At 45.0% G+C, this 26,745-nt stretch overlaps 1 protein-coding gene across 2 annotated transcripts in view; it reads left to right on the forward strand.

Annotated features, from left to right (window-relative positions):
• Positions 1-26,745, forward strand: part of CFAP74 (cilia and flagella associated protein 74) — a 978,701-nt gene that overhangs the window by 533,884 nt on the left and 418,072 nt on the right. For both annotated transcript variants that reach the window (XM_069241006.1, XM_069241005.1), the window contains exon 29: positions 22,405-22,547. In XM_069241006.1, the coding sequence (XP_069097107.1) occupies positions 22,405-22,547 (143 nt within the window). The remainder of the gene's footprint in view (positions 1-22,404; positions 22,548-26,745) is intronic.

A 26,745-nucleotide genomic window follows, 5' to 3' on the forward strand; every position in this document is an offset into this window, starting at 1 on the left:
GGTTGGATATGTCGCAATACATAGATCTCCTTCCAGATGAGCCTAGAGAAGAAGCCAGAAAAATTTGTCTTGAGGGTCAGAGATCATAGACTGCACAATTGACATCTCCACAACAGATTTTCGCCAGCTTGCAGGAGCAAGTGTGCTCAGAAGACAAGCTTGGCTAAAGGCCCCATCCTTTAGGCCTGAAGTACAGAGTAAAGTTTTAGACATGCCTTATGATGGCGAATCACTATTCGGAAAACACATAGACAACACATTACAAGCTATTAAGACTGATAATGACACTGCCAGATCATTGGGTGCATTGCAATCGAAAAGGCAACCCTTTCGAGGAGCCAGAGGCAGGAGTACTTTTTCCTTTCTTAGAGGTTTTCAACCTTATAGACAGCAATAGCAACCCTACCAAGGACAGTACTGTTCTCAATACACTCAGCAGTATAGATAACCACCTACTGCAGCCTACAAGCAGCCAGCTAGGGGAAAACAACCCACCATAAGTCTAGACTCTTCATGGAAGCAATGCCCTAACACCAGCACAGGCTACCCTACATTCCCAGTTACTTCACAAATTAGGAAGTTGCGTCTCCTAATTTTTATGCCAATGGGCTACTATAACAACGGCCAAATGGGTCCTAGATGTCATATCTCGACGGCACACCCTCAAACTTATCAACAAACCGCCAAATTGCCCGCCCAAGGGTCCACCCCCTCCACGTTTAAAGCAGCTACTAAAGGAAATTTCCCTTATGATATCCAAAGGAACAATAGAAAGAATACCATCTACTCAAAAGTTAATGGGGTTTTAGTCCCGTTTCTTTCTCATCAAGAAAATCAGGAGATTGGCGTCCAATATTAGACCTTCGCAAACTAAACAAATATCTCATGAAACAATCCTTTTGGATGGTCACCTTGCAGGATGTTCTACAACTTCTAAACCACGGCGACTATATGACAGCTTTAGACCTCAAAGATGCATATTTCCACATACCCATTCATCCAGCTCATTGAAAATACCTACGATTCCCAGTAGCCGGCGCTCATTTTCAGTTCAAAGTGCTCCCCTTCGGTTTAAAATCAGTGCCTCGAATATTTACAAAGGTGCTAGCCCCAGTAGCAACACGTCTGAGGCAAAAAGGAGTTCAAGTATTTCCATACTTGGACGATTGGTTGATCAAAGCTCCTTCACTGTAAACAAACATAGACCACACAAACATGTGTCTCAAGCTGTTCGAAACCTGGGGTCTCACAGCAAATCTTCAGAAGTCCTCTCTCACTCCAAAAACAAAAATAGCCTTCCTAGGTGCAATTATCAACACAGACAAAGCAATGGCCTCTTTGGACAGACAGATAAGAATACAACAATTAGCTCGCAATCTAATCAAAAGAAGATCCGTTTCAGTTCGGATGTACAAATCATTCCTAGGAATGCTATCTTCTTGCATTCCTTTAATTCTGAACTGCAGACTTCACATGAGGCCTCTACAAGAGGAGCTAGACAAGCAGTGGAAACAATCTCAGGGCTCCTTCGATAACACCATACAAATAACCCATGTAATGAGATTCTCCATGTGGTGGTGTACGCAGAAAGAGAATTTGGCAGATGGGCTAACTTTTCTGTCCCCAGTGACAGATTACGTAATAATGACAGATGCGTCACTACAGGCCTGGGGCGCGCACCTACAATATCTTTCCATCAGTAGGAAATGGACCAATCCCGACAAGAAAATCGACATCAACTATCTCGAACTCAAAGCGATTGCTTTTACGCTCTGTTCCTTCCTTTCCAGAATCGAAAAATCATCCACGCTCACCAGAACGGACAGCACCACATGCATGCACTACCTAAACCAGCAGGGGGGAACAAGATCAGAAGCCTTGTTGCATAAATCACAGGAAATCTGGAACTGGGCGATACAGAACAAAATATCTCTGAGAGCGGAACATTTACCAGGATCATCAAATGTGCTGGCAGACACTCTGAGCAGATCGACTTCAACCTGCCACGAATAGGAATTAGACCAGCAAGCATTGCAGAACATATTCATCCGATGGAGCATGCCAAAACTAGACCTCTTCGCCACTAGGAACAACAGGAAATACCAGTACTACTCAAGTTGGCATCACCAATAAGGGTCATGGGGAAATGCATTTTCGATAAGATAGTTGAAAATATTTGCCTACGCTTTTCCCCCCGATTCCTCTAATCTCACGGATACTTCGCAAAATAAAGAGAGAACCATGCAGAAGTATCCTCATAGCTCCCAAATGGTCAAGGCAGAACTTCTACTGCTATAGGAAAAGCCGCACGTACACTTACTGCCCAGTCGGGCAATGCTAACAATGAACAAAGACCAGATCTTGCATCCCAATACGAAGCATCTACATTTAGTGGCTTGGCTCCTGAACACCATGAATTTAAAGATGTAGACATTCCACCTAATTGTAGAGAGATTCTAGTCAAGGCTAGAGCAGAGTCTACCAATAAATCATATCAGCTAAAATGGAAACGTTTTTGTATTTGGTGCTACCAAAGAAACCTGCACCATTTTCTTCTAATCCTGAACAAATTTTACCATATTTTTTGCAACTAGCAAAATCAGGACTCACACACTCCTCCATAAGAGTATGCTCGGCAGCAATATCTCGATTTAGACGAGAGGACAAAACACCCTCCCTATGGTCGTCCAGAGTTATCAAGCAATTTATGAAAGGGCTGCTCAGAGTTTTTCCCCCAGTAAGAAAACCACCTCCTACGTGGCATCTTAATAATGTCTTAAGCCAGCTAATGAGAGCCCCATTTGAGCCTGTACACAAGGCAGACCTAAAATATCTCACAGGGAAAACTGCATTGTTGTTAGCACTGACATCTGCTAGAAGACTGGGTGAGATACAAGCCTTTACCATAAAAGAGCTCTTCATGCAGTTCAAGAAGGACAGTATATTCCTTAGAACGAACCCTAAATTCATGCCTAAGATTCCATCAGATTTTCATCTAAACAAACTGTGGCAGTGGGTATAGCGATAGGGAGTAAAGCGACACTCAGGTGGGTGGCTGTATATATGTGATTTTATTGTGATTCACTGATATCTTTATAACAGTCACTATCTGTGTTCGTGATATTTGGGTGATCTCCTTTGTTCTCTTCTTCCTCAGGGTTCCCGGCGGCTGCTGTAGCCACGTACCTTAAGGGACGTGGCAGAGTTCTTGCTTCCTGGGACCTTCCTGTCCCTCTGTGGTGTTGCCTTGGGAGGTCAATGGACCTCTGTTAACTGGATATCCCTTTGTAAGGTCGGAGTCGCTCTCTGTCTCGTTCTCCGCGATTTCGCCATCCTCTGGTCTCTCTTCTTCACTCCTTTCCGCGTTCTCTCCTCTCTCTACGCGCCGCGGTCGCTGTCCGTCGTTCCTTTTTAGTAAATCGGGAACCCGGATATCCGGGTTCCCTGCTTTGGCGGCGTCTCCTTCCTGCGCGCGTCGCGCGCTCTGTCTGTCTTCATTGTTTGTGGTTTCGGGAACCCGGATATCCGGGTTCCCTGCTTCGGCGCAGTGTGTAGCCGGGATTTCCGATACCCGGCTACATCTCCCTTCCCAAGGACGGGACTGATGGAGTTCCGTGGTCCCAAGGTAACGGGATAGATAGTCCGCAGCATACTGGAGATTCCCTGGGATGTGACAGACCTGAAAGGAAAAGGGTTGAAGTTCCATAAACCACCTGAGGATGCGCAAGTTTGTATTTTTGTGGGAGGCCAACCAGGTGAGAGGTGCATGGACAGTATACAGAATAAAGGGATGACCCAAAAGGTAGTACTGTAGATTCTCAATAGCCCATTTAATGGCTAGACATTCCCTCTCGATTATAGGATAATGTTGTTCCCTAGGCATCAACTTTCTACTAATGAATGCTATGGGATGATTATGTCCATTCTCGTCTGTTTGGGACAATACTGCCCCTAATCCTACGTCCGAGGCATCGGTTTGGAGGTGAAAGGTTTTAGTAAAATCAGGACATCTCAAGACCTGTTCAGACGTAAGGCAGGATTTGAGATGTTGAAAACTAGATAGTTGGTCTCCAGTCAAGGATGATAATTTGATGGTTGGTTTTTCTGTAACAGGTCGGTAAGGGGAGCTGCTAAGGTGGAATACTTGGGTATGAACCGTCTGTAATAGCCTGTTAATCCCAAAAAGGAACGTTCTTTTTTTGTTGTTGGGATTGGGACCCGTTGGATGGCATCTACTTTGTTTTTCTGAGGCCACAGTTGTCCCTTCCCTATAAAATACCCGAGGTATGCGATGAGATCATAGGCCAAGTGACACTTCTTTGGGTTAGCTGTAAGACCTGCTGCACTTAGGACATGGAAAACACTGTTTAGATGGTCGAGATGGGCTTTCCATGATTCGCTAAAGACCACTATATCATCTAGATAGGCGGCTGCATAATCTTTAAGGGGTCTCAAAAGGTGGTCCATTAACCTTTGGAAGGTAGCCAGAGCACAGTGCAGGCCAAACGGAAGTACTGTGAACTGGTAAAGCCCTGAGGGTGTTGAGAAAGCCGTCTTTTCCTGGTCAGCTGGAGCCTGGGGTATTTGCCAATACCCTTTTGTTAGATCGAGAGTTGACATATATTGGGCCTTGCCTAAATTTTCAAGAAGATCGTCGACTCGGGGAATAGGGTATGTATCGAATTGGGATATGGCATTCAGCCGGCGAAAGTCAATACAGAAACGGATAGAGCCATCTGGTTTTGGTACTAATATGACGGGTGAACACCAGGGGCTGACAGATGGTTCTATCACTTTCATCTATAGCATGGTTTTTATTTCTTTCTCAATTAGATGCCGTCGGGCCTCTGGGATACGGTAGGGACCTGGACGTACTGTTTGACCCTCTGGGGTTCTAATATGATGTTGTATTAAGGTTGTTTTACCAGGTTTTCCTGAGAAGAAGCTGGTATGCTGAGCCAGGAGGCAATCCAGCTGTCTTTGTTGGGGTTCTGGTATATCAGGATTAACCTGGGGGCGTTCCGAGGATGTATCTGGGTTGGTGGGGCATAGTTCAATGTCTAAGGGTTTCTCGGGTGTTACCATAAAACCCGTAGCTGCAGCGGTTACGGACATAGTGGGTTCCACCCACTTCTTCAGCAAGTTGATATGGTAGATTTGTACTCGTTTTGGGTTCTTTGATAATTCTATGAGATAGGTAACAGGAGAGACCGGTTTTAACACAGTATATGGGCCTTGCCATTTGGCTAATAGTTTGCTTTCGGAACTGGGACGTAATATGAGGACTTTATCGTTGGGCTGGAGTTGTCTTGCCTTCGCACCCTGGTCATAATAACTCTTTTGTTTGCTTTGGGCCCTCTCCATTTGACTGCGGATGTCTTCCCATACCATTTGCAGTTGTGACTTGATTTCTTGGACATATTCTAATAAGGGTTTTTCGCCTTCTTCTTCCCATATCTCGGCCGCCATAACTAATAAACTGCGGGGTTGCCGCCCAAAGACGAGTTCGAAAGGACTATGGGGGTCATTCCGACTCCGGCGGTCAAGGACCGCCGGGGTCGGCGGGAGCACCGCCAACAGGCTGGCGGTGCTCCACAGGGTATTCTGACCGCGGCCAGAAAGGGAAAACCGGCGGTCTCCTGGGGGATTCTGACCCCCATACCGCCATCCTGTTCCTGGCGGCTTCGGCAGCCAGGAACAGGATGGCGGTATGGGGTGTCGTGGGGCCCCTGCAGTGCCCATGCCAGTGGCATGGGCACTGCAGGGGCCCCCGTAAGAGGGCCCCACCCTTAATTTCAGTGTCTGCTTAGCAGACACTGAAATTCGCGACTGGTGCCACTGCACCCGTCGCACATCCTCAACTCCGCCGGCTCCATTCGGAGCCGGCATCCTTATGGAGGGGTGTTTCCCACTGGGCTGGCAGGCGGCCTGTTGGCGGTCGCCCGCCAGCCCAGTGGGAAACCCAGAATACCCGCGGCGGTCTTTTGACCGCGCAGCGGTATTCTGGCGGTTCCCTCCAGGCGGCGGGTCCCGCAGCCCGCCGGGGTCAGAATGACCCCCTATGTCCTGTAGAGGCTTGTTCGTGGGACCTTATGGCATAGAGGACCAGTGGGAGCTTCCGATCCCAATCTCGCCCTGATTCTGAGACGGTTTTCTTCAGTAATGATTTTATTGTACGGTTATACCGTTCGACCAGGCCATCGATTTGTGGATGATATACCGAGGTTTTGAGTTGTTTGACTCCCAATGTCTTACAGATGTGCGCCATTAAGGCTGACATGAATGGGGTGCCTTGATCAGTTACGATTTCGCTAGGGAACCTGACTCTGGAAAAGAAGCCAATCATGGCCTGGGCTACATTTCTGGTCATCATGCTAGTGAGAGGTATGGCTTCTGGATAGCTGGTGGCGTAGTCGACTAGAATTAAATGTATGTGTGCCCTTTGGTGGATGTGTGGAGGGGGCCTATCAAGTCCATTCCAACTCTGGAAAAGGGAATGTCTATTTTCGGTAGGGGTTGTAAGGGTGCTTTTCTCTGGGGTCCTGGGTCTACTAGTTGACATTTGGGACATTGGGTACAATACCGTCGGATATGTGCATAAACTCCTGGCCAATAAAACCGGCGTAATAAATATTCCTCCGTTTTTTTCTCTACCATAATGTCCCCCTCCGGGTTGATTGTGAGCAAGATAGAGCACCTGTGTTCGGTAGGGTTCGGGTACAACTAATTGTCTTTTTTTCACTATTGTCATGTTTGATGACTCGGTACAGGAGGCTTTTGTAGATAAGGAAATATGGACCCACCTCGCCTGTACTTTCTGTTTTGGCTGCTTTCCATGAGTTTTGAAGGGATGGCTCTTCCCGTTGACTGCTATGGAAGGAGGGTAAGGGGGTTGGGATAGTGCTCAAAACTTTCCTTGGGTTCTCTTCCTTCTCTTGTGTCCAATAGAGTTGTTTGTCGCGCCTCTTCTCCCGTCTAGTAGGTCTGTAACGGAGAGGCTCACTCTCGATTGGGATGCCCGAAAAGGGAGCCTCTGCCCACCAAGAGTCTGATTGGATTCTGGTTTTTACCCTCTGTAATAATTCAGGAAAGTGTATATAATCCATCCCTAAGATATAGTCTTCGACCAGGCGGTCCATAACCCCCATTAGGACCTCATCCTGTTTCTCTTCCCACTCGAGATGAACTGAGGTCAGGGGGTATTCTCTTTTGTCCCTGTGAATACAGCATATGGCAACCCGTTGTTGTGACGAATGTTCTGGCAGTTCTACCAAACCGGTCCTAAGGACGAACTGACTACATCCCGAATCTACCAGGGCTGTAATGGTTTTGCCATTGACTGTTATCTCCTGCATATATCTGGGGTTCCCTTTCCCTGTGCATAGGACTCTTCCCCGTGTTATCCAGATTTCCATAGGTTCTGTTTTGTCCTCCTTGTGAGGGCATACCAGTGCTATGTGTCCTCATTCGCCACAACTGTAGCACTGAGGTTGCTGCATAGGAGATTTTTCACCTGCTCTGGGCAAAGGAGTGTCCTCGACAGTTTTGCGGGGAAAGGACCGAGCAGGTACTGGTTGAAGTCGGGTCTAAGGGCTTGTCAATTTGGAGGCTCCGCTCTTAAACTCAGTTGACCGGTGATAGGCGCAGGCTAGGTCAATTGCCATAGTTGTATGGACATTAGGGTGCTGTCGGATCCAACTACGTGTGAGCGGGGGAAGGGATTCCAAATATTGTTCCAGAATGTCCGCTTTTATAACATCTTCCCTTTCCGTTCCTATGGGCCCTAGCCATTTGAGTCCTAGGTCCTTCACCTTAAAGTACAATGTCCTGGGGTCTTCGGTGGGGCGCCATTTTATTTTATGAAATCTTAGGCGGTAGTATTGCGCGTCGTGCCCTACACGTTCCAGGATACTCTTCTTGATGTCTTTATATGGGGTTGTCCCATCCAGATTGGCTGCCTGATATGCAGTTTGTAGGATACCCGTTAACAAGGGAGCCACATATTGACCCCAGCGCTCCTCGGGCCATTGGGCGGAAGAAGCCACCCTTTCAAAGTTTGTAAAGAACGCATCGGGGTCTTCCCCTTCTTGATACTTTTGGAGGACCGAACTCAGTACGTTAGGGTGGACCTTACTGGCAGCAATGGTGTCCGTTAACTTTTGTAGGGCCGTCTCGTGCACCAACTGATTATTTGCCATTATAGTGGCCTGGCTTTTTAAGGCATTCTGGAGGGCCTCTCTATCTTCCTTGGCTTCCCTTTGTTTGGCCTCCCATACCATTTGGAGATGGCGTTGACCTTCGGCCAGTTGCTGTATCATATCTTCTAGTGTGGGCTTCACCTCCATATTGTCCTCAGTGATCTGTCCTCTATCGCTATTTCCAATCCCACTTTTGATACCACTGTGGCAGTGGGTATATCAATAGGGAGTAAAGCGACACTCAGGTGGGTTGTTGTATATACGTGATTTTATTGTGATTCACTGATGTCTTTATAACAGTCACTATCTGTGTTTGTGATGTTTGGGTGATCTCCTTTGTTCTCTTTTTCCTCAGGGTTCCCGGCGGCTGCTGTAGCCACGTCCCTCCAGAGACGTGGCGGAGTTCTTGCTTCCTGGGACCTTTCTGTCCCTCTGTGGTGTTGCCTTGGGAGGTCAATGGACCTCTGTTAACTGGATCTCCTTTTGGAAGGTCGGAGTTGCTCTCTGTCTCGTTCTCCGCGATGTTGCCGTCCTCCTGTCCCTCTTCTTCACTCCTTTCCGCGTCCTCTCCTCTCTTCACGCGCCGCGCGCGCTGTCCGTAAATCCATTTTAGTAAATCAGGAACCCGGATATCCGAGTTACCTGCTTCGGCGGCGTCTCCTTCCTGCGCGCATCGCACGCTCTGTCAGTCTTCATTGTTTGTGTTTTCGGGAACCCGGATATCCGGGTTCCCGGCTTTGGCACTGTGTGTAGCTGGAATTTCCTATACCCGGCTAGACTAACCCATCATTCTAAGAACATTTTTTTCCAAACCCCCCAGTCAACTGCCGAACAGACTCTTCACACTTTAGATGTTAGAAGGTGCATTAGATCCTATTTACATAGAACACAACAATTTCGTAAATCAAGCCAGTTATTTGTCTCATATGGAAACTTCAGGAAAGGCTTTCCAGCAACCAAAGTCACAATTGGAAGATGGATTGCTGAAACCATTCAGTTCTGCCATGCAAAGGCAGGGAAACCATTGACTAGTAGGGTGAAACCTCACTGTGCGACAGCTATATGTACATCAACAGCTCTATTTGGGGGTGTGTCTATCCAGCAGATCTGCAGAGCAGCGACATGGTCTAACAGACACACATTCACACAACATTGTTTGTAAGAGGCTGATAAATCGGATGCAGCAGTGGGGCAAGCAGTTTTACGCCATCTATTCCAATAAGGTGAGCCATAATATATGTATCTACCCACCATCTGCTTGCTTTGTATATGCATATGAATTGAAATTATGGACTGCTGACTATTCTGATTCAAGCATGTGAATCTATGAGGGATCTAGAGGGTGCTGTCGCCTGATTGGTCAACGCATAGCTTTGGTCCTTTTTTAAGAAAGGACACAGGCTGTTAAACTGAGCTTTGCTTTCCTTTTAAAGCCTATTATTATAATGTACACTACTTATTATAATACGGGGACTCCCACTTCGACAACGGGGAATGATTCAAGCATGTGAGTCTATGAAAGATTACAATACTGGAGAACTGCAGTTACAGGTAAGTAACTCATTTTCATGTCATCACAGCATCTGACAGTTGTGCCTTCTATTATGCCATATCTGCATTAAAATGTCCCATGTGCCAGTGATGTTAGTTCTTTTTTTCACATTCTTTAGCAAATGTAGTGACCCAAAAGCTTTAGATTATTCACAATACCTTTATTTCAACATTTTATCAGAAATAGTCAATAAGGGATGTTGTTAGGCTTTATGTAATGTTAAACACCAGTTATCTCCTGTGATCAGGCAGCAGGTATATAGATCTGAAAGAAAACATCTGTGCATAAGACCTCTTGCTCCCGCTGTTGTGTGTGCCAAGAAATGATTGAGAAGAGGGCATGCATAGTCATTCAAATGAAGCTTGTGAGTAAATGGACATGTCCTGAAGAATGTGTGTCTCCAGCTGTAGAGCTGGTGCAACATATGTTTATTCCATTGTTTAAGTCCTTTATCTTTTTAGCACATTTCTGTGAGTTCTTCAAGAGACTGCTGTAAACAGTCTTTGACAGTTCATTACCAGTGTTTAGAATGGAAGAACGAGCCCTCTAAAGCGATCATGAATACAGGAGCAGACAATCTCCATCAGCATTGTATTGCATTGTATTGTAATAGTATTTATGTAGCGCTTACTACCCCTGACGAGGCGTTGAAGCGATTTTCGGCGAGTAGCACGCTACTCCGGAACCCAAGAAGAATTAGTGATGGATTAGTATCGGGAAATATGAGTACGAGTACAGTTTTAGTATTATTATGAGTTAATTTGAGCCACGGATATGAGAGTTTGTTAGATTGACTAGAGTAATGGAGGGGTGGAGGAGGAAAGAAATCCAGAAGTGTTAATTGGGAGTATATCCCTCATTTACTCATCCCAAAGGCTTGGGATGAGTAAAGGGGGATGGAGGAGGGAAGAGTCTGTGGAAGGGTTAGGGAGATCATAGTAGCAGGGTGAGATAAATGAGGGAGAATTTAGTAGGGTTGTTTGGGAGGTCATGGTAGTAGAGTGAGGTTTGGTGAGTTAGATGTGGAAGCGGAGGGAAGAGCTTAGGCAGAGTTATTTAGGAGATGAAAGTAGTAGAAAGGATTTGGGATGAGTCAGAGTGGGAATGGAGGATAGTTTGATAGAGACATGACAAATGATGATGAATAGATAAGTGTGATAAGATGAGAACAGAGATTCATAAATATCTAGTATAACAACCCACCCAGGAGCCATGCAATGACCCACGAACATGCCAAGCACAGAAACAACATATACACATACATACATATACACATACATACATATATATATACATATATACATACACACACACACATACAAACACACATGAATACACACACATATGCACACATATATGTACATACAATACATAATTAGAACCATGGGTAAATATACTTAGTCAAACAGGTTTAAAGAGTGTGTGTGTATTTTATTGTTATGACATAGTAGCGATACATATTTTCCAAAGAACTATACATAACTAGAAATAGACACATAATCAGAAAAAATATTTATCAACATAGGCATATGCAGTCCATAATTGTTTGAATATGGTTGAATATGGTGGTTATGAAGGAAAGAGACAATTCTTGAGTAGTTTTCTGAAGACAAGAAAGTTATCTGTGGCTCTTATAGTTGGAGGTAATGAATTCCATAGTTTGGCTGCTTGAACGGAGAAAGATGTACCACCTATAGTCTTTTTCTTGTATGGTGGTGTTCTAAGGGGGGGGGTGCCAATTTTGAGCGGAGGTTTCTTTGTTGGATGTATTTGGTTATTTTGTTTCTGATAAAAAGCGGTCCTGTTCCATATATAGCTTTGTGGGTGATACAAAGCAGCTTGAAAGTGCATCTTCTGGCAACGGGTAACCAGTGTAGAGCTCTCAAGGCAGGGGAGATGTGGGCTTGCGGCTTTAAATGTAATAGTAGCCCGGCTGCGGAGTTCTGAATATGTTGTATTTTTTTCATAATAGATAGAGATGATCCATGGTAGAGGCCATTGGCATAATCCAGTTTGGATAGTACAAGCGAGATAGTAGCTTGCACATTGTGTGGAAATCCGAGGTGGGGGAAGATGCATCGTAAAGTCTTCAAGGTGATGAAGCTTGTTTGTGCTAATTTGTCCACTTGGGCATTCATAGCTAACTTGGAATCCATGGTGATTCCAAGGTTTTTAACTTCCTTGGATAATTGAGGAGGTGGTCCGGGATCGTCAGGCCAGACGCACAGAGGGTCATAACTTTTCCAGTCACCACATATGAGTATTTCTGTTTTGGAGGTATTTGGTTTGAGATGGCTCCAGGTCATCCACTGATCAACGGCTCTGAGGCAACTGAAGAGTTCTGAGTTTTCAATGTTTTTGGGGCATTCTAATGTAAGTAGTATTTGTGTGTCATCTGCATAGTTGTAGCATGTGAGATGGAAATTATTGATCAGTTCTGGTAGTGATATCATGTAGATGTTGAAAACCAAAGTGAGATGATTGATCCTTGGGGGACCCCTGCTTTTGTGAGGTAGGTTTTGGACGAGAAGGGGGGGCGAGTAGATGATATTAGATCTTTTTTGAAGATAGGAAGTAATCCAGTCGAGGGCAGTCTCTTGTATGCCGGCTTCGTGGAGTCTTTGAAATAGGGTGTCATGGTCAACTGTATCAAAGGCAGCCGAGAGGTCCAAGAGAAGTAGTGCAGCCACTCCATTGCGGTCGACTGTGTTTTTAAGATCATCCCAGATTGCTATGAGTGCCGATTCAGTGCCTCTTCCTGGGCAGAATCCAGTTTGGAAGTCTGAAAGTATAGAATTGTCTTCAATGAATTGTGTCATCTGGGCGAATGCTGCTCTTTCTATAAATTTGCCCAGGAAAGGTCCATTTGTGATTGGTCTGTAGTTGTTGGGGTCTTGCGGGTCTGGGTTTGTTTTCTTTAATAACGGTCGTATGTATGCCTTTTTCAGGTCTAATGGAAAAGTTCCTGTAGTTAAAGAGTTGTTGATGATTCTTCTTACAGGTGTGGCAGCAGAAGTAGATAGAAGAATGTTCTTGAAGATTTGTCGTGGGCAAGGGTCAGAAGGGCAACCGGAAGGTCTGGTTGCTTTGACCAAATCCATAAATTCACCTTGGGATATTTATTGGAAGGACTGTGGAGGTTGGGTTGGTTTATTTTTAGACAGTATTTTAGGAAAGGGTTTGGTGCTGATGGTTTTCTTCTGTTTTAAATAGGAGTCCAATGTGTCTGCCTTGGTTGTATAGTGAGTTGCCAATTTGTTTGTGAAATCTTGAGTAGTGGGATGACCTCCTTCCGTGCATGTAGTTTTTCGAAATTCATTGAGAATTTTATAAAATTCCTTGGTTGTAGATAGAGCATTTTGAATTCTGTCTGAGTAGTACCTTTTTTTAGATTTTTTGATTGATGATTTGTATATTCTATAAGTTTGTGTAGCTGCAGTTTGTCTTGACTGTTGTTTGTTTTGAGCCAGGTCCGCTGCAACTTTCTGATTTGTTGCTTTATCTTTTAAGTTCTGTGTTTCTCCAAGGTGTTGGTTTTCTTTTCTCATGTTTAGTTTTTCTGAGTGGTATTAGGATATCAAAAGCTTCCTGTAGCCACTCATAAAATTTTGGCACAGAATTAATTGTATCTAGATCTGTGTTGGCTGTTAGTTGTGTTTCTAAGTCACCAAAATTGAGTTTGCTCCATGGTCGTTGATTTGTGGAGCTGTATGTCGGAAAGTTATCAAACGGTGGTCTGACCAAGTGATTGGCGTGATGCTATGAACGGTAACTAGTTCCGGCTTAGCAAAAATGACATCTAGGATGTGTCCAGCGATGTGTGTGGGATTGTGTACAATCTGATGTAGGTTCAATGCGACTAGGCCAGTGGTGATAGCTTTTGGATGGGGCATATTGGGTTTGTCAAACCAAATGTTTAGATCTCCAAGAGTGCATAGGTTGGAGTATAGTGTAATAAGGTTTGAGACTGTGGGGGTCATTCTGACCCTGGCGGCCGGTGGCCGCCAGGGCCACCGACCACGGGAGCACCGCCAACAGGCTGGTGGTGCTCCCACGAGCATTCTGACCGCGGCGGTTCAGCCGCGGTCAGAAGCGGAAAGTCGGCGGTCTCCCGCCGACTTCCCGCTGCTCGGGGGAATCCTCCATGGCGGCGGAGCGCGCTCCGCCGCCATGGGGATTCTGACACCCCCTACCGCCATCCTGTTCCTGGCGGGTCTCCCGCCAGGAACAGGATGGCGGTAGTGGGTGCCGCGGGGCCCCCGTAAGAGGGCCCCACTGTGTATTTCAGTGTCTGCAATGCAGACACTGAAATACGCGACGGGTGCAAACTGCACCCGTCGCACCCCTGCAACTACGCCGGCTCAATTCTGAGCCGGCGTCCTCGTTGCAGGGGCATTTCCTCTGGGCCGGCGGGCGCTCTTTTGGAGAGCGCCCGCCGGCCCAGAGGAAATCTCAGAATCACCGCAGCGGTCTTTCGACCGCGGTGCGGTGTTCTGACGGGGTTACTTTGGCGGGCGGCCTCCGCCGCCCGCCAAAGTAAGAATCACCCCCTGTATCTAGAAAAGCATCTGGGAATGTGGGGTTGTTAGGTGGAGGTCTGTAAAGGCAGAGAAAGTTACAGGAGGAAGTTGGAGTAGGGTGGCATCTGGTGAGGAGGGCTTCACAACCTTGTATGGAGATGTTTTCTGTTTTACTGAGGTTCATTGCCTGTTTGAATAGAATAGCTAGTCCACCTCCTCTCTTGCCTTTACAGTTTTGTGTGATGGTTTGATAGCCCGGAGGAATGGCTTCGTGCAACACTGGGGCCATGTCATCTCCCAACCAGGATTCCGTTATGAATAGTAAGTCAGGTTGTATGTCTGTGAGCAGGTCGTAGATGTGGTGCTTGTTTTTTAGAGTGATTGAGCATTTATGAGCTGGCAGTTTAGAAAAGGTGTGTTAGTGGTAGTGTTGTTTTGTTTAGGAGAAGAGTAAGTAGTATAATATGAGCTTGAAGCAGGAGTGTTGCTAGTTGTGATAGCTGAAGCTTACAATAGTCTTGCTTTTCAATATAGTGTTCCTCTTCCAGCAGGTTAAGGAGGCATTTTGTTGGGTGTGTGTGTGTGGGTGGTGGACTTGGTGGTTGAGAGAGACATGAAGAGTGTGCTGTTTTTTGTAGGGTAGTCTTATTATGTAATAGACAAGGGGATGCGAGGTTGCTAAGAGTGGCATGTTTTTTATTTTGTTTGCATTTGTTTAGTGTGGATGGAGTATGGGTTAGGGGTGGTGGAGGAGCATGTGGATCATGATGTAAGGCTCTAAATTGTGCAATGGAGGACAGGCGAGTGATTGAAAGTTGCTGGGTTGGGGTGCTTGTGGTAGGTGTTTGTGAAGAGTGAGAAAGTAGGGGTGAAGATAGGATGGGATTTGTATTCTTTGTGTAGTCCTGAGGGTGGGAGTAGGTATGACGATAAGTGTAATGAAAGTTTGTGTTGATTTGATGTGCTGATTTGTGTGGTCTGTATTGTTTTTGTGGAATAGTGAGAGGGGATATTGGTAGAGTTGTTTCTGGTGAGGGATTTGTATGTGAGTTAGTGCTGGTGAGTAGAATTAGAGTGTTAGATGGGGTGTTGATGTGTTTTGGAGATTAATGTACAAGATGTGTAAGAGGTGATGGATGTGTGTCGGGGGAGTTAGTGTTAGTTGTTATGACTGAAAGAGGTAATATGTGTGGTGGAGTGAAATGTGGGGATTGTATGGTTGTGTGTAATTGGTGAAGAGAGGGGAAGGGTGTTTGTAGATGGTGTGTTGGAAGGCTGGGTTTTGGCATTGTTATGATGACAGGTGGTCTGTGTGGAGAAAACAGCGGATAGTGTTGTTGGTTAGTATGAGCAGAGTGTGTGTATCTGGAAGGCTGAAACTGAGAGAAATGTATACTGTAGTTTTGTGTCGTGTGGGTGATGGCACGTTGTGTTAGTGGGAGTGGACTGAGTAGTGTTTGCTGTGAGAATGAAGGTGTTTGACTGTTGTAGTTATGGAGGATATGTGTAAATGTGTTGTATGAAGGGTATTGTGTTGGGTGATGGGACATTGCAATCTGTATGCGGTCAGTTTGTGATGCATGAGTTGGATGTCTTTGCAGATAATGTGTTTGCATGTTGATGGATGTGTAGGGACTGAAACCATTCCTGGTCCATAGTGAAATGGCCAGCATTTCTGGCCCTAGTCCCTACCTGGCCCAAACATGCCCAAGCAGGCAACTGCCCTTAACCTCGACGCCCTGAGTCCTAGGCTTAAGTAGCCCTACTGGCCAATAGGAACCTGGTCCTAACCCTAACCAATCCAATTTCTAGCCCTGATTCAAACAACTAATGGGAGACCCAGCCCTAATCACCAATCATAGCCCTATTCCTGACCACCAATCACAGCCCCAGCCCTAGAACCAGCAACCAATCAGAAACCCAGCCCTATCCACCAATCATCATAACCCCAGCCCTGGAGCCAGCAACCAATGGAAAGACCAGCTCCCAACAACCTGTCACAACAACATATGCAACAACCAATAGGAACTTATATAAGGAGCAAGTTAACTGAAGTCCAATCCCTGTGGACAGGGAGGAGGCTTCTGCTGCTCTATTCAGAAACTCTTTGGATACAGACAGGCTGAATCCACACTTCCAAGCTAGCAGAGTCTACTTTCCAGGTAAGTGAGAGATTGTTTAAAAACAAACACTTGAATACTGCTGGTCGCGGATGCTGAAATGTGGCTCTTTTAAAGGTAAAAAAACAGGGGGGGCAGACAGTTTCTAAACACAATTTAAATCACAGAAACAGATTAAAACAGTCTCCTAAAAACACACTCTGCAAGATGTATGTAGCCTTTTTACACAGTCAAAAACGAATAAAAAAAGAAAACACCACTTTAAAAAGGCCAGGCTGCCTGAAACACAGAGAGTCCACAGTAAAACAGACACAGGTAGCTGAAATAAACACCTTTGAACAAATAATACTATTTACCCAGAAAATTCTGGGGGCTCCTTACCTAGGTCTTTTTGCAATCCTTGAACACTGGGCTGTATTAGGACACAGGGAAGATGCTGAGGCTCACAAAATGGAGGTGGCTGTCTTGGGCTTCCCTCCACCATTGAAGTAGTCAGACCCTTGTAGAGGCCTTAGTACACTGCATGTGGTGCTTAGCACGGTTATGGCGTAGACTAGGGATAAATGAGACAATGTGCATACCTTGCATGACCTAAAGACGTAAATGTTTCTTTGAGACATAAATTCAGCAACGTACAAGTCAGTGTAGATTGACTAGATAGGAAGGAGTGAAGATTGTACTACTAAAGCGAATTTCATTAAGAGCAATGTATGCATTAGATTTGGTGAGGGTTACAAATATGCCACATTTTTAAAAAGATTGGGTGCAGAAAGATTGAGGATATGTGGAATATTACCTGATTCCACTACCACTTACCTAGTGATAGTGAAGATGGGAAACTAGTAAATGCAAAAGAAATGGAACAACTTTAGATATAGGCCCTCATTCTGACCCTGGCGGTCTTTGACCGCCAGGGCGGAGGACCGCGGGAGCACCGCCGACAGGCCGGCGGTGCTCCAATGGGGATTCCGACCGCGGCGGTAAAGCCGCGGTCGGACCGGCACCACTGGCGGGGTCTCGCCAGTGTACCGCGGCCCCATTGAATCCTCCGCGGCGGCGCAGCTTGCTGCACCGCCGCGGGGATTCCGACCCCCACTACCGCCATCCAGATCCCGGCGGTCGGACCGCCGAGATCCGGATGGCGGTAGGGGGGGTCGCGGGGCCCCTGGGGGCCCCTGCAGTGCCCATGCCACTGGCATGGGCATTGCAGGGGCCCCCGTAAGAGGGCCCCTACATGTATTTCACTGTCTGCTGCGCAGACAGTGAAATACGCGACGGGTGCAACTGCACCCGTCGCACAGCTTCCACTCCGCCGGCTCGATTCCGAGCCGGCTTCATCGTGGAAGCCTCTTTCCCGCTGGGCTGGCTGGCGGTCTGAAGGCGACCGCCCGCCAGCCCAGCGGGAAAGTCAGAATTACCGCCGCGGTCTTTCGACCGCGGAACGGTAACCTGACGGCGGGACTTTGGCGGGCGGCCTCCGCCGCCCGCCAAGGTCAGAATGAGGGCCATAGTTTGCTGCAAAAAACATGAATCTGGAGAGGTTACAGTTTTTCTTTGGACAACAGAACAAAAATGAAACTGTAGATAAATATGTAGCCGCATTGAGGGATGTGGTAATTAATTTCACTTTTACTTGTGATGCAGATTAATATATACGGGACAAGTTAGATACCTTATTAGCATGTAATTCTACTTTAAAGGAAGCCATTGTTATTGCTCATTGTAACTTGTGCATGCTTGGTCAGTGAAAAAAACTGCAGAATTAAAACCAAAGTAAATGTTAGTAGTCTTGAAGAGAAGAATGAAGGAAACACAGGTTAAGACTTATATTTCAGGGTGATATCTAACAGGATCGAAATCAAGAGCATTTGTGGATTTATGATTGCCATATGATAATATTTTGTAATAAGTTAATGAGAAGATTTTGTGGATGTGGTGAGGCTGTTTAATCTACTTCTCAATTCATATGTGGTTGTGTGCATTCCTATCTTGACACTCAAGATAGGTAGAATACAATTTAAAAACAGAGAAACTGTTAAGACATTTTACAATGCTGTAAGAGGGAGCACACATTTAAGATGGAAGTATCAAGCTAAGATTGGAACTGTGTTATGGTCAGCTTTTGCGGAACCAGTGATGCAGGTTGTGGGAAGGATAACTAGTTAGAAGGTGGGCCCCCTGAAGTGTTTGCTGATGCATAGGGCAGATTGATAAGAATTTGGCATAGCGCTATGGATCAGGCAGCGTAAAGCCACATCACTTTGTTCATAGCAATGCTGGGTGCATTCCATTTTACGGAATACCATTTCAGATGGCATCTTTAGTATTCCAGTAGATAATGGATACGTTGCTTGGGAATGTACTCAGGATTAGATGATGCCAAGATGGCATACTAATCACACCAAGATAAGGTCTGAAACGGTGTTCTACTGAATGCTTGTAACAGCTGATTCCTCACTTCTGGAAACACCTGAAACTCTTGCAATAGGTCCGGCACACAGTCAGGTGGTGCTACTGGCCTTTGTTGCACTATCGCATATGACGAGGAGCTGCATATAAGCAGCACCCCTCTGTGCTGAGGTCAGTTCCTCTGTTTCCATTTCCCTTTAAGCTGACCCAGAGCTCCACTTATACAGTTTTTTCCAGTTTTTCCCCCCAATCCTTGCTCACCAAAATTGACAGTGTGCAGGGATGTCATTTTTCAAAATGAAAGGGTTTCAATGTACTGTGACGGTCTCAAACAATTGTTAGTCACAGTTATGCATAACATATGCCTTTGGTTCTATGACAGATGCTCAGTATTGCACCCAAAGGCCTTCTATGTGTGAAAAACGAAACTGTACATCACCAAGCATAAAGCACAGAGTTAGTCCTGCTCCACATAACAGGGCTGTTCCGGTTTACTATATTCAGGTAAGTCAAAGACAAAGTTGAAGGACAACCCAAAAACAAGTCCAAGACAAAATTGAAGGACGAACCAAGAAGAAAAAAATGACCAAATCAGGCTGTTTGGCTCCTTGTAGCTTCTGCTCCTGGGACAAGTTTCATAGTTGGCGCTTGAAGGGCCCAAATCTAGTATCAATGTCTGAATCGGATTGAATTCTGTTTCTAGAGCCTGATGTGCTCTGAATTCCCTGGAACATCATCAACTCTGCAGCAATGTAGACCCTTCAACAAGGCTATATTGCAGCTGTTTAAGATGCTGCTGGATCCTTAATGCAAGCCTCTGAGTCTCACAGATCTATTTGGGCTACCAGTCAGGCTTCCATTTGCTGGCCCAACACTAACTTACCCATATTGGCTCAACCTGCTCTACTTCCAGCACTTGGGGAAGTGGGTGGGGTGCCTTTACTCTTTGCTACATGCTCTGCCAGTTACTCCTTTATCAGTGCTGTTCCAAAGGCGCTGATTCCGGATTCTGATTCTGGATTGGTAACCTGCTTCGGCTAAGGAGCAGACATAAAATCAGCAAGACCCCACCTCAGTTTGAGGAAGACTGTCCTTTTTCTTCACCTCAAAGCAGTATTTCTGGAGGATGGAGACACTCTCAAGGCCTTCAACATGTTCCCTACAATGAAGACAACAGTGAGGAGGTGGACCACTTGCCCCCCTCATTACATTTATGCTGGCATTTATCTTTACCTTCAAAATGCCAGTTGCTTGGGTACTTCACCAGAGACTCGATTGAACTCACCTTTATATGAGCCCTTCTGAAGAAAGAGCTTCTTTTGCAGTGGTGATACTCAAAGATATGGGGGTACTAGGTTTGAAGCTCTCTATAGTGAAGAGTAAATTTAGCCCAATTGAGATTTTCCAGCCTGGGCCTGTGACTTCAGAGCTCTTACTACCATTGAGTGGGGTCCTGACTGAGTATTACATGGCAGTGTGATCTAAGTTATCCTCAGCACCACTAGTAAGATTTCCCTTTGGAAGACTTCACAGGCATGCATCCTATGATTCAGCTTCCTGATATATCACCTTACTCATACAATCCTTATAGTTTAGGCTACTACAAGTAAATTCAATCCATATTCTTTACCCACTGCTCCACCAAACAGATCGAAGAAAGTAGACACATTGGGCAACACCATCTTTTCACTAGCTGATCTTTGAGTGCTGTTGGCCTTTGGGGCATGGCAGATAACGTTTTGCCTGAAGAACGTCTAAAGCTCCTTTATACAGACTTTACAGGATGAACTGGATGTGGTGAAATATATTTTCAGATCTGATTATCATGTGTTGTGTTGCCTGGGCTGCGGGAACCATTGTTGTCCTTAGGTGACAAATGTTGGATGTGTGCCTTTTTCCACTAGCATCCAAGCCTTGCTTAATGACATGCTCTTTGAAGCTTCATTGTGTGATTGACTTTATGGACAGCAGAGCTATGGCTCGTTCTTTGGGGTTGCTTTTCCCTACTTGCAAAGTTTACGCATTCTCTCCCTAACCTTCCTCCTGTTTTTGCTTGGAAGTCAGCCAATAATGCTGCTATACGTTTTCAGGAACCAATGATATTGTTTGACAAAGGGGATATCCAGTTCATACCAAAAGAGGGAGAAATTTGGCATGCCACTCCCGCTAATTCATAGTCCTTAAGAAGATTTAGGCCTAAAACCAATCTTGTACCTCAGAGTCTTGAAGTCATTCCTCAAGAAGGAGAAGTTCACAATGACGACACCTGCTTGGGTTTTGCTAGCCCTGAACCCTGAAGACTGGATTTTATCTGGCTGCTCAAGGCGAGTTCGCCTCACCTAGACTAGGACTACCCTCAGATGACGGTGGTGTTATTGCCTACTCTGAGCTTTTGAATTAACAAACCGAAGTTTAGTCTTTGACTTTTTTAGAGACTTCCTTTCAATGGCCTCACAGACAAGTTTAGATCCTTGAAGAGGCGGTTTAGGACTTTGTTTAGTGGATGTGAAATGATAACCTGAAGTGTGGTATCACCATCTCTTCCGAAGGTCTCAGAGGTGATGGCAGGATGGGGAGGTCACCTGGACAGTGGGGAAATCGAATGTCCCCCATGAAGAAGTGATCAATACCTATTAAGGTAAAGCTGATGTTATGTTTAAGAATCATTGAGTACTATACAAAAATCACACCACATTGTTGAGGTCAAAACCAGTGACTAGTGTAACTAAAGAAAGGAGTGAAAATGAGCAGGATCAACAAGTAGCAACAATCACTCAATGAGCTGAGGAAGTCTACAAATACTGCACCCACTTTACTCATGTTTGATGTTAAAGGTAAAGCAATTTGTAAGGCTGATCAAGGGGACAGCTTTGTACACTGTCTTGACCCAGATCCAAGAAGGTAATGTAAATCACAATACTATTTGCCTATTGAAGGAAACTCATCCATGCTACTAGGTATTCAACAGATAAGCCTTGGCACGTGTATGGACATCAGACCATTTTAGGATAATCCTGAGCAGAAGTGCTTATAATACTATAACTGTTTAAAGCTTACTGATGTATATTGTATTGCATAAATGGTCTCTAGGTGCAACGCAGTACATTGCAAAGTGTGTAAAAAGATTGCAAGAATTTAAATTGAAAGTCAAACACATACAGAAGAGTACTAGTGGTTTTGCTGATAATTTATTAAGGAACTTGAATGGAGAGGTTGAATTGGATGTGACCTTATTTATTAGGAGAAATTAAGTGACAGGATGTATGAGAGTATGGTAGGTAGTTCGGTTTCATTGAAGAGTGACAAAGTGCCAGGGAGTGATGACTTGTTAAAGATCAAACATTATAGAATTAGTTGTTGCTCAAGTGGAGACATTAGAGGCTATGAACAAATTGGGGGACGAGTTGTATATTGATGATGTTGATGTGTGGAGAAATTAACACATGGTTCCACCAGAGATTCCTAATCATAAAGTGCTGTGATATCAGTGCATAGCTCGAGCGTGAGTTATAGTTACTTCAGGGCACAAGTTATAGATACTTGATATTACTACAACTGGTGAAATTCAATGAAACTTATAAACCTGGCCTGATTTTATTACACAGAGCAAAGACAAGAAAGAGAAGTCATCTGCAAAGAAAGGTTTGAAGAAGTCTCCAAAAGAAAAAGTTCCCGACCCCCCTGTGCAAACAGCAGCACCACCACTGCTTCCCTTTCAGCCTCCCCTACCAGAAGAAATAAAAACAGAGTGAGTGAATTGCATGGGTTTTGCTGAAGAATTATGAAGTGTTTGCTGCTGTATCGCCTGAGACATGTTTCTCTTGCAATGTTGGTGAGGCATGAATCAAAGATACTATTAGTGTAATTTTGGGTGGTCTATGTCTATTCTTTTTGTTAGATTAGTTGACTTTGAAGCCCAGCGAGGCCCTCTACCCTCCCCAGAAAGCAGCAAATTGGGGAAACCGCAGTTATTGTGATTTTGGTAGTGCATCAAGATAAGTCATTAATGACAGAAACCTATTGATAGATTTGGTGGGTAAAGGTATAGACTGGAATGCTTATTTTATATAGTATATATTTATTGGCTTTATATGAAGGTATGTTCTTATCGGGGAACAGAATATAATGCGAAGTGTAGTCAAGGGCAGGAATGTGGAACATATGTGGCAGCAACATCTAACAAATGACAAAAGTCGTATGGAAGTGATATGTTCTTTGCAGCAGCATAAAATATCTGCTATTAAAGGGCCCAAACCTGCAGACCACTAAGAGGGGGACCAAATATTACGTGTCCATCAAACTAATATTTGGTCTCTAACATGGTGGACTGCATGTTTGAGTTGTTTTTCTTCATCCAAAACCTAAAGTCCAAACTCTAGGAGTTTGGCTAGATCAAAGATTGACATTTCAAGATCAAATAAATTCCCTTCTACCCCTTCTGGCTCAGAAAACCACAGTTCAAACTCTCGTAATTTGAAGTCTAGATTATAGCAACATTCTGTACTTAGGTCTCTCTCAAATGAGATTAAACCAATAACAGAGAATTCGAAATTTAGCACCATGCCAGCTGTGAAACATCCCTAGACATGCTTCCATCGGGGCTGGCCTGAAAGAGTTGCCTTGTTTGCAGATGGAGAAGTATTCCACACAAGTATTAGGCAGCCTTTTTCAGATAATACAGAATCTTGGCATTGGGACGCTTCAATAGAAGCAGCTATTCGCTCTTCAAATTTGTTTTATTATTATTATAAAATGTTTTCTGCATAATGTTAGGATTAAGGCAGGATACGTGATAAACTGCATAGAATGTGGCCCAGGCTACGAAATGTGCTGTATGATCGAAGGTGTCAGCTATAGTAAGTGGACTGGTCTGTAGCAAGACATGATTTAGGCCATGTGCGTAATGGGAAGAGGTGTGATGTTAGTCTAGAGATGTGGTCTCTGGAAGGGCGTGTAGTCTAGAGCAAAGGGTTAGAGTGCATAGCTTGCTAAAGCAGGATGCACAGTTATATGGCAAGGGTTATGGTCTACAGCAGAAGGCGCATATTGTGGAAAGAGTGTAGGAAATATGTTCAAAGGCAAGTGTTAGGGTCTGTGACAAGGTGTAAAATATAGTAGAATATGTGACCTGTGACAGAAAGTTGTGTTGTGTGACAGAAGGCATTTTGTAGGCTATTTTTTTAGATCACTGCAGTGCGTCCGAACAGAACACATTAAATATAACCCACAACAAGTCTACCATTTTGATAATTTCTTTGCCATTCCTTTCATCACTAGACAGACGCTATGACACAGGAACATAACTGAACATGTTCAGTTTCACTAGAAAAGACATGGAACAGAACATTTCAAAAGCATCCAGCACAGGTCAGATATGACATATGGACCTCAATACAAATGGTCCGTTAATGGGTCTAATACTTTCAGCTCTGAAGATGCTGCTACAGGACAGGACCGTATTTCTAGAGGTTGAAAAACTGTCCCATTATGAGTTGGACCCTTGGTATCCACTTAGGAAGTGAAATAACCTGATAAATCATATTCCCGAACTTCACCTGAAGTTTTCAGTTGCTTTGAGCAGCTGTAGGCTCTGGGAGAAAATATGCATGCCTGCTGGAGTCCGAGTTAAATAAATCATGTTACCGAGCCCGTTGATGATTGCGGGCAATTCATAATAAGGGCCTTTTGGTGGTGTTTATTGGTGAACTCAAGTGATTTTGCAGTGACTGTCAGATGTGAATGAGGCCATCTGGATTCACATTGTATGGACAGTTTTATGTACTGGTTGTTTAATACTGTTAATGAACATGATTGGTTCTTACCTGGATTGACCTTAAAGTAGGTGCTCGACAATAACAAAACACAATACACATACCCACAGGACTTTCCAGCCTCTGGTCTGTGGAGGAATCTTCACGTGGAATGCAGCTAGTTGCACCTTTCATATCATTACGCAATATGTCAATGCTCCCAAATCCGTGGAACGCGGTATGTCAATGCTTCCAAATCCATGATTTTTGTTTCTCCATTTTAAGTCTTCACAACATAGTTGAAACTAGTTGATGGAGATACATTTCCACTAGCATTAGCCAGGGCCTTAGCCCACCTAATTGTAAGAGCTCAGGTTATGAAACTGGACACTCTTAAAAAGCTGTCACTGACTATGGCCCTCATTCCGACCCTGGCGGTTTGAAACCGCCAGGGTGGAGGGCAACGGAAGCACCGCCAACAGGCTGGCGGTGCTTCCAGGGCTATTCTGACCGTGGCGGTAAAGCCGCGGTCAGAAAAGGGGAACCAGCAGTTTCCTGCCGGTTTTCCCCTGGCCCAGGGAATCCTGGGGATTCCGACCCCCTTCCCGCCAGCCTGTTCCTGGCGGTAAAACCCGCCAGGAACAGGATGGCGGGAACGGGTGTCGTGGGGCCCCTGGGGGCCCCTGCACTGCCCATGCCACTGGCATGGGCAGTGCAGGGGCCCCCTAACAGGGCCCCACCATGATTTTCACTGTCTGCTATGCAGACAGTGAAAATCGCGACGGGTGCTACTGCACCCGTCGCACCCCTGCAACTCCGCCGGCTCCATTCGGAGCCGGCTGCCTCGTTGCAGGGGCTTTCCCGCTGGGCCGGCGGGCGATCTTCTGGAGATCGCCCGCCGGCCCAGCGGGAAAGTCAAAATGACCCCCGCGGTCATTTGACCGCGGTGCGGTCTTTGGGCAGTTTCCACCCGGCGGGCTGCGCCCGCCGCCCACCGGACTCGGAATGAGCCCCTATGTGGGCTTCCTTCACCAGTTAAATAAAAGAAATCATTCAATGATTGCACATCTAAAATAATTCCTTTATGCACAGTAGGGCAAGAGTACGTGAAGAGATTAAAACATGAAATATGGACTTACAACATGCAAAACCAAGATTTTGTACAGAATAATCCAGTAAAGCATTAATGATCCATTTGAAATGAGTTAAATAGAAAGAGAATAAGGTGAGGAATAGCCAAGTTAAGCTCACCCCTAGATAACTTCAAGTTAAAGATTTACAAACTGGGCTAATGTATCACAAACATTAGTAAGCTAAAATAATTTTTGATTGATAGCTAGTCCACTATTTTTTCCCACTTATGATATTGGTTAGCCAGAGCAAGTTCAGTCTGTATAACTGGACAGGCCCCACAGGCTTGAAATGATGCAGGGTGTTAACTTTCTAGGCTGTAGCCAATCTTCGATCTAGCTATTCCGTTTGAGAGGCTTTAGGTAGCCTGAGTCTTGATGTTTTTCACAGTAGCACACAGTATAGCACAACACAATAGTCTTTTTTGATGAAGCTGTTCAACATGTGATATGAAGTTCCTTAAAATATTGCACAATGTTTCACTGGTTACTGGGTGAAACAATACTCTGATGAATGTAAGGAACATCAGGAAACATTCTAGCATCTATGGGAAACTAGAGAATTCCAAGCAGGTAAATGTAAGGACTATGCACAGAAAGAGGCAGGGAGAAGAAAAGACTGACACAAGAAAGCCAGAAGGTAATAAACATAAAAACCTCTTTGGACGTTGGTCAAAACAAAAATGAAGGGATGGAAAGGTCCAAGTGAGAACTGGTAGCATCATCTGGAAACCAATGTAACCACTGAAATTGTTGCAAAGCATGGAGCTACACATTGGGTTTCCTGTTTGTACTTTGTTCTTTGGTTGCCTAAAGTGGCTGGAAGTCCCACACACAACCTGGAAGTTCTGCAGTGGTCAGTGAGTGCTCCACTCTGTTTAAAAAAAAAAAAACATATTTATTGTTTTTCAAAAGCACAATTCAAGCTGGTTGTCAGGCATGTTCAAAGCATGCTGTAACGCAGGTACGCAGTAAATTGGCCACCCCTACTAAATATCTATTATTCCCCTATAAAGACCCACCATGCCCACCCCTTCATGCCGTCTAATGACAGTGTCATGTGATA

This window comes from Pleurodeles waltl, chromosome 6, assembly GCF_031143425.1.
Source record: "Pleurodeles waltl isolate 20211129_DDA chromosome 6, aPleWal1.hap1.20221129, whole genome shotgun sequence".
Lineage (NCBI taxonomy): Eukaryota > Metazoa > Chordata > Amphibia > Caudata > Salamandridae > Pleurodeles > Pleurodeles waltl.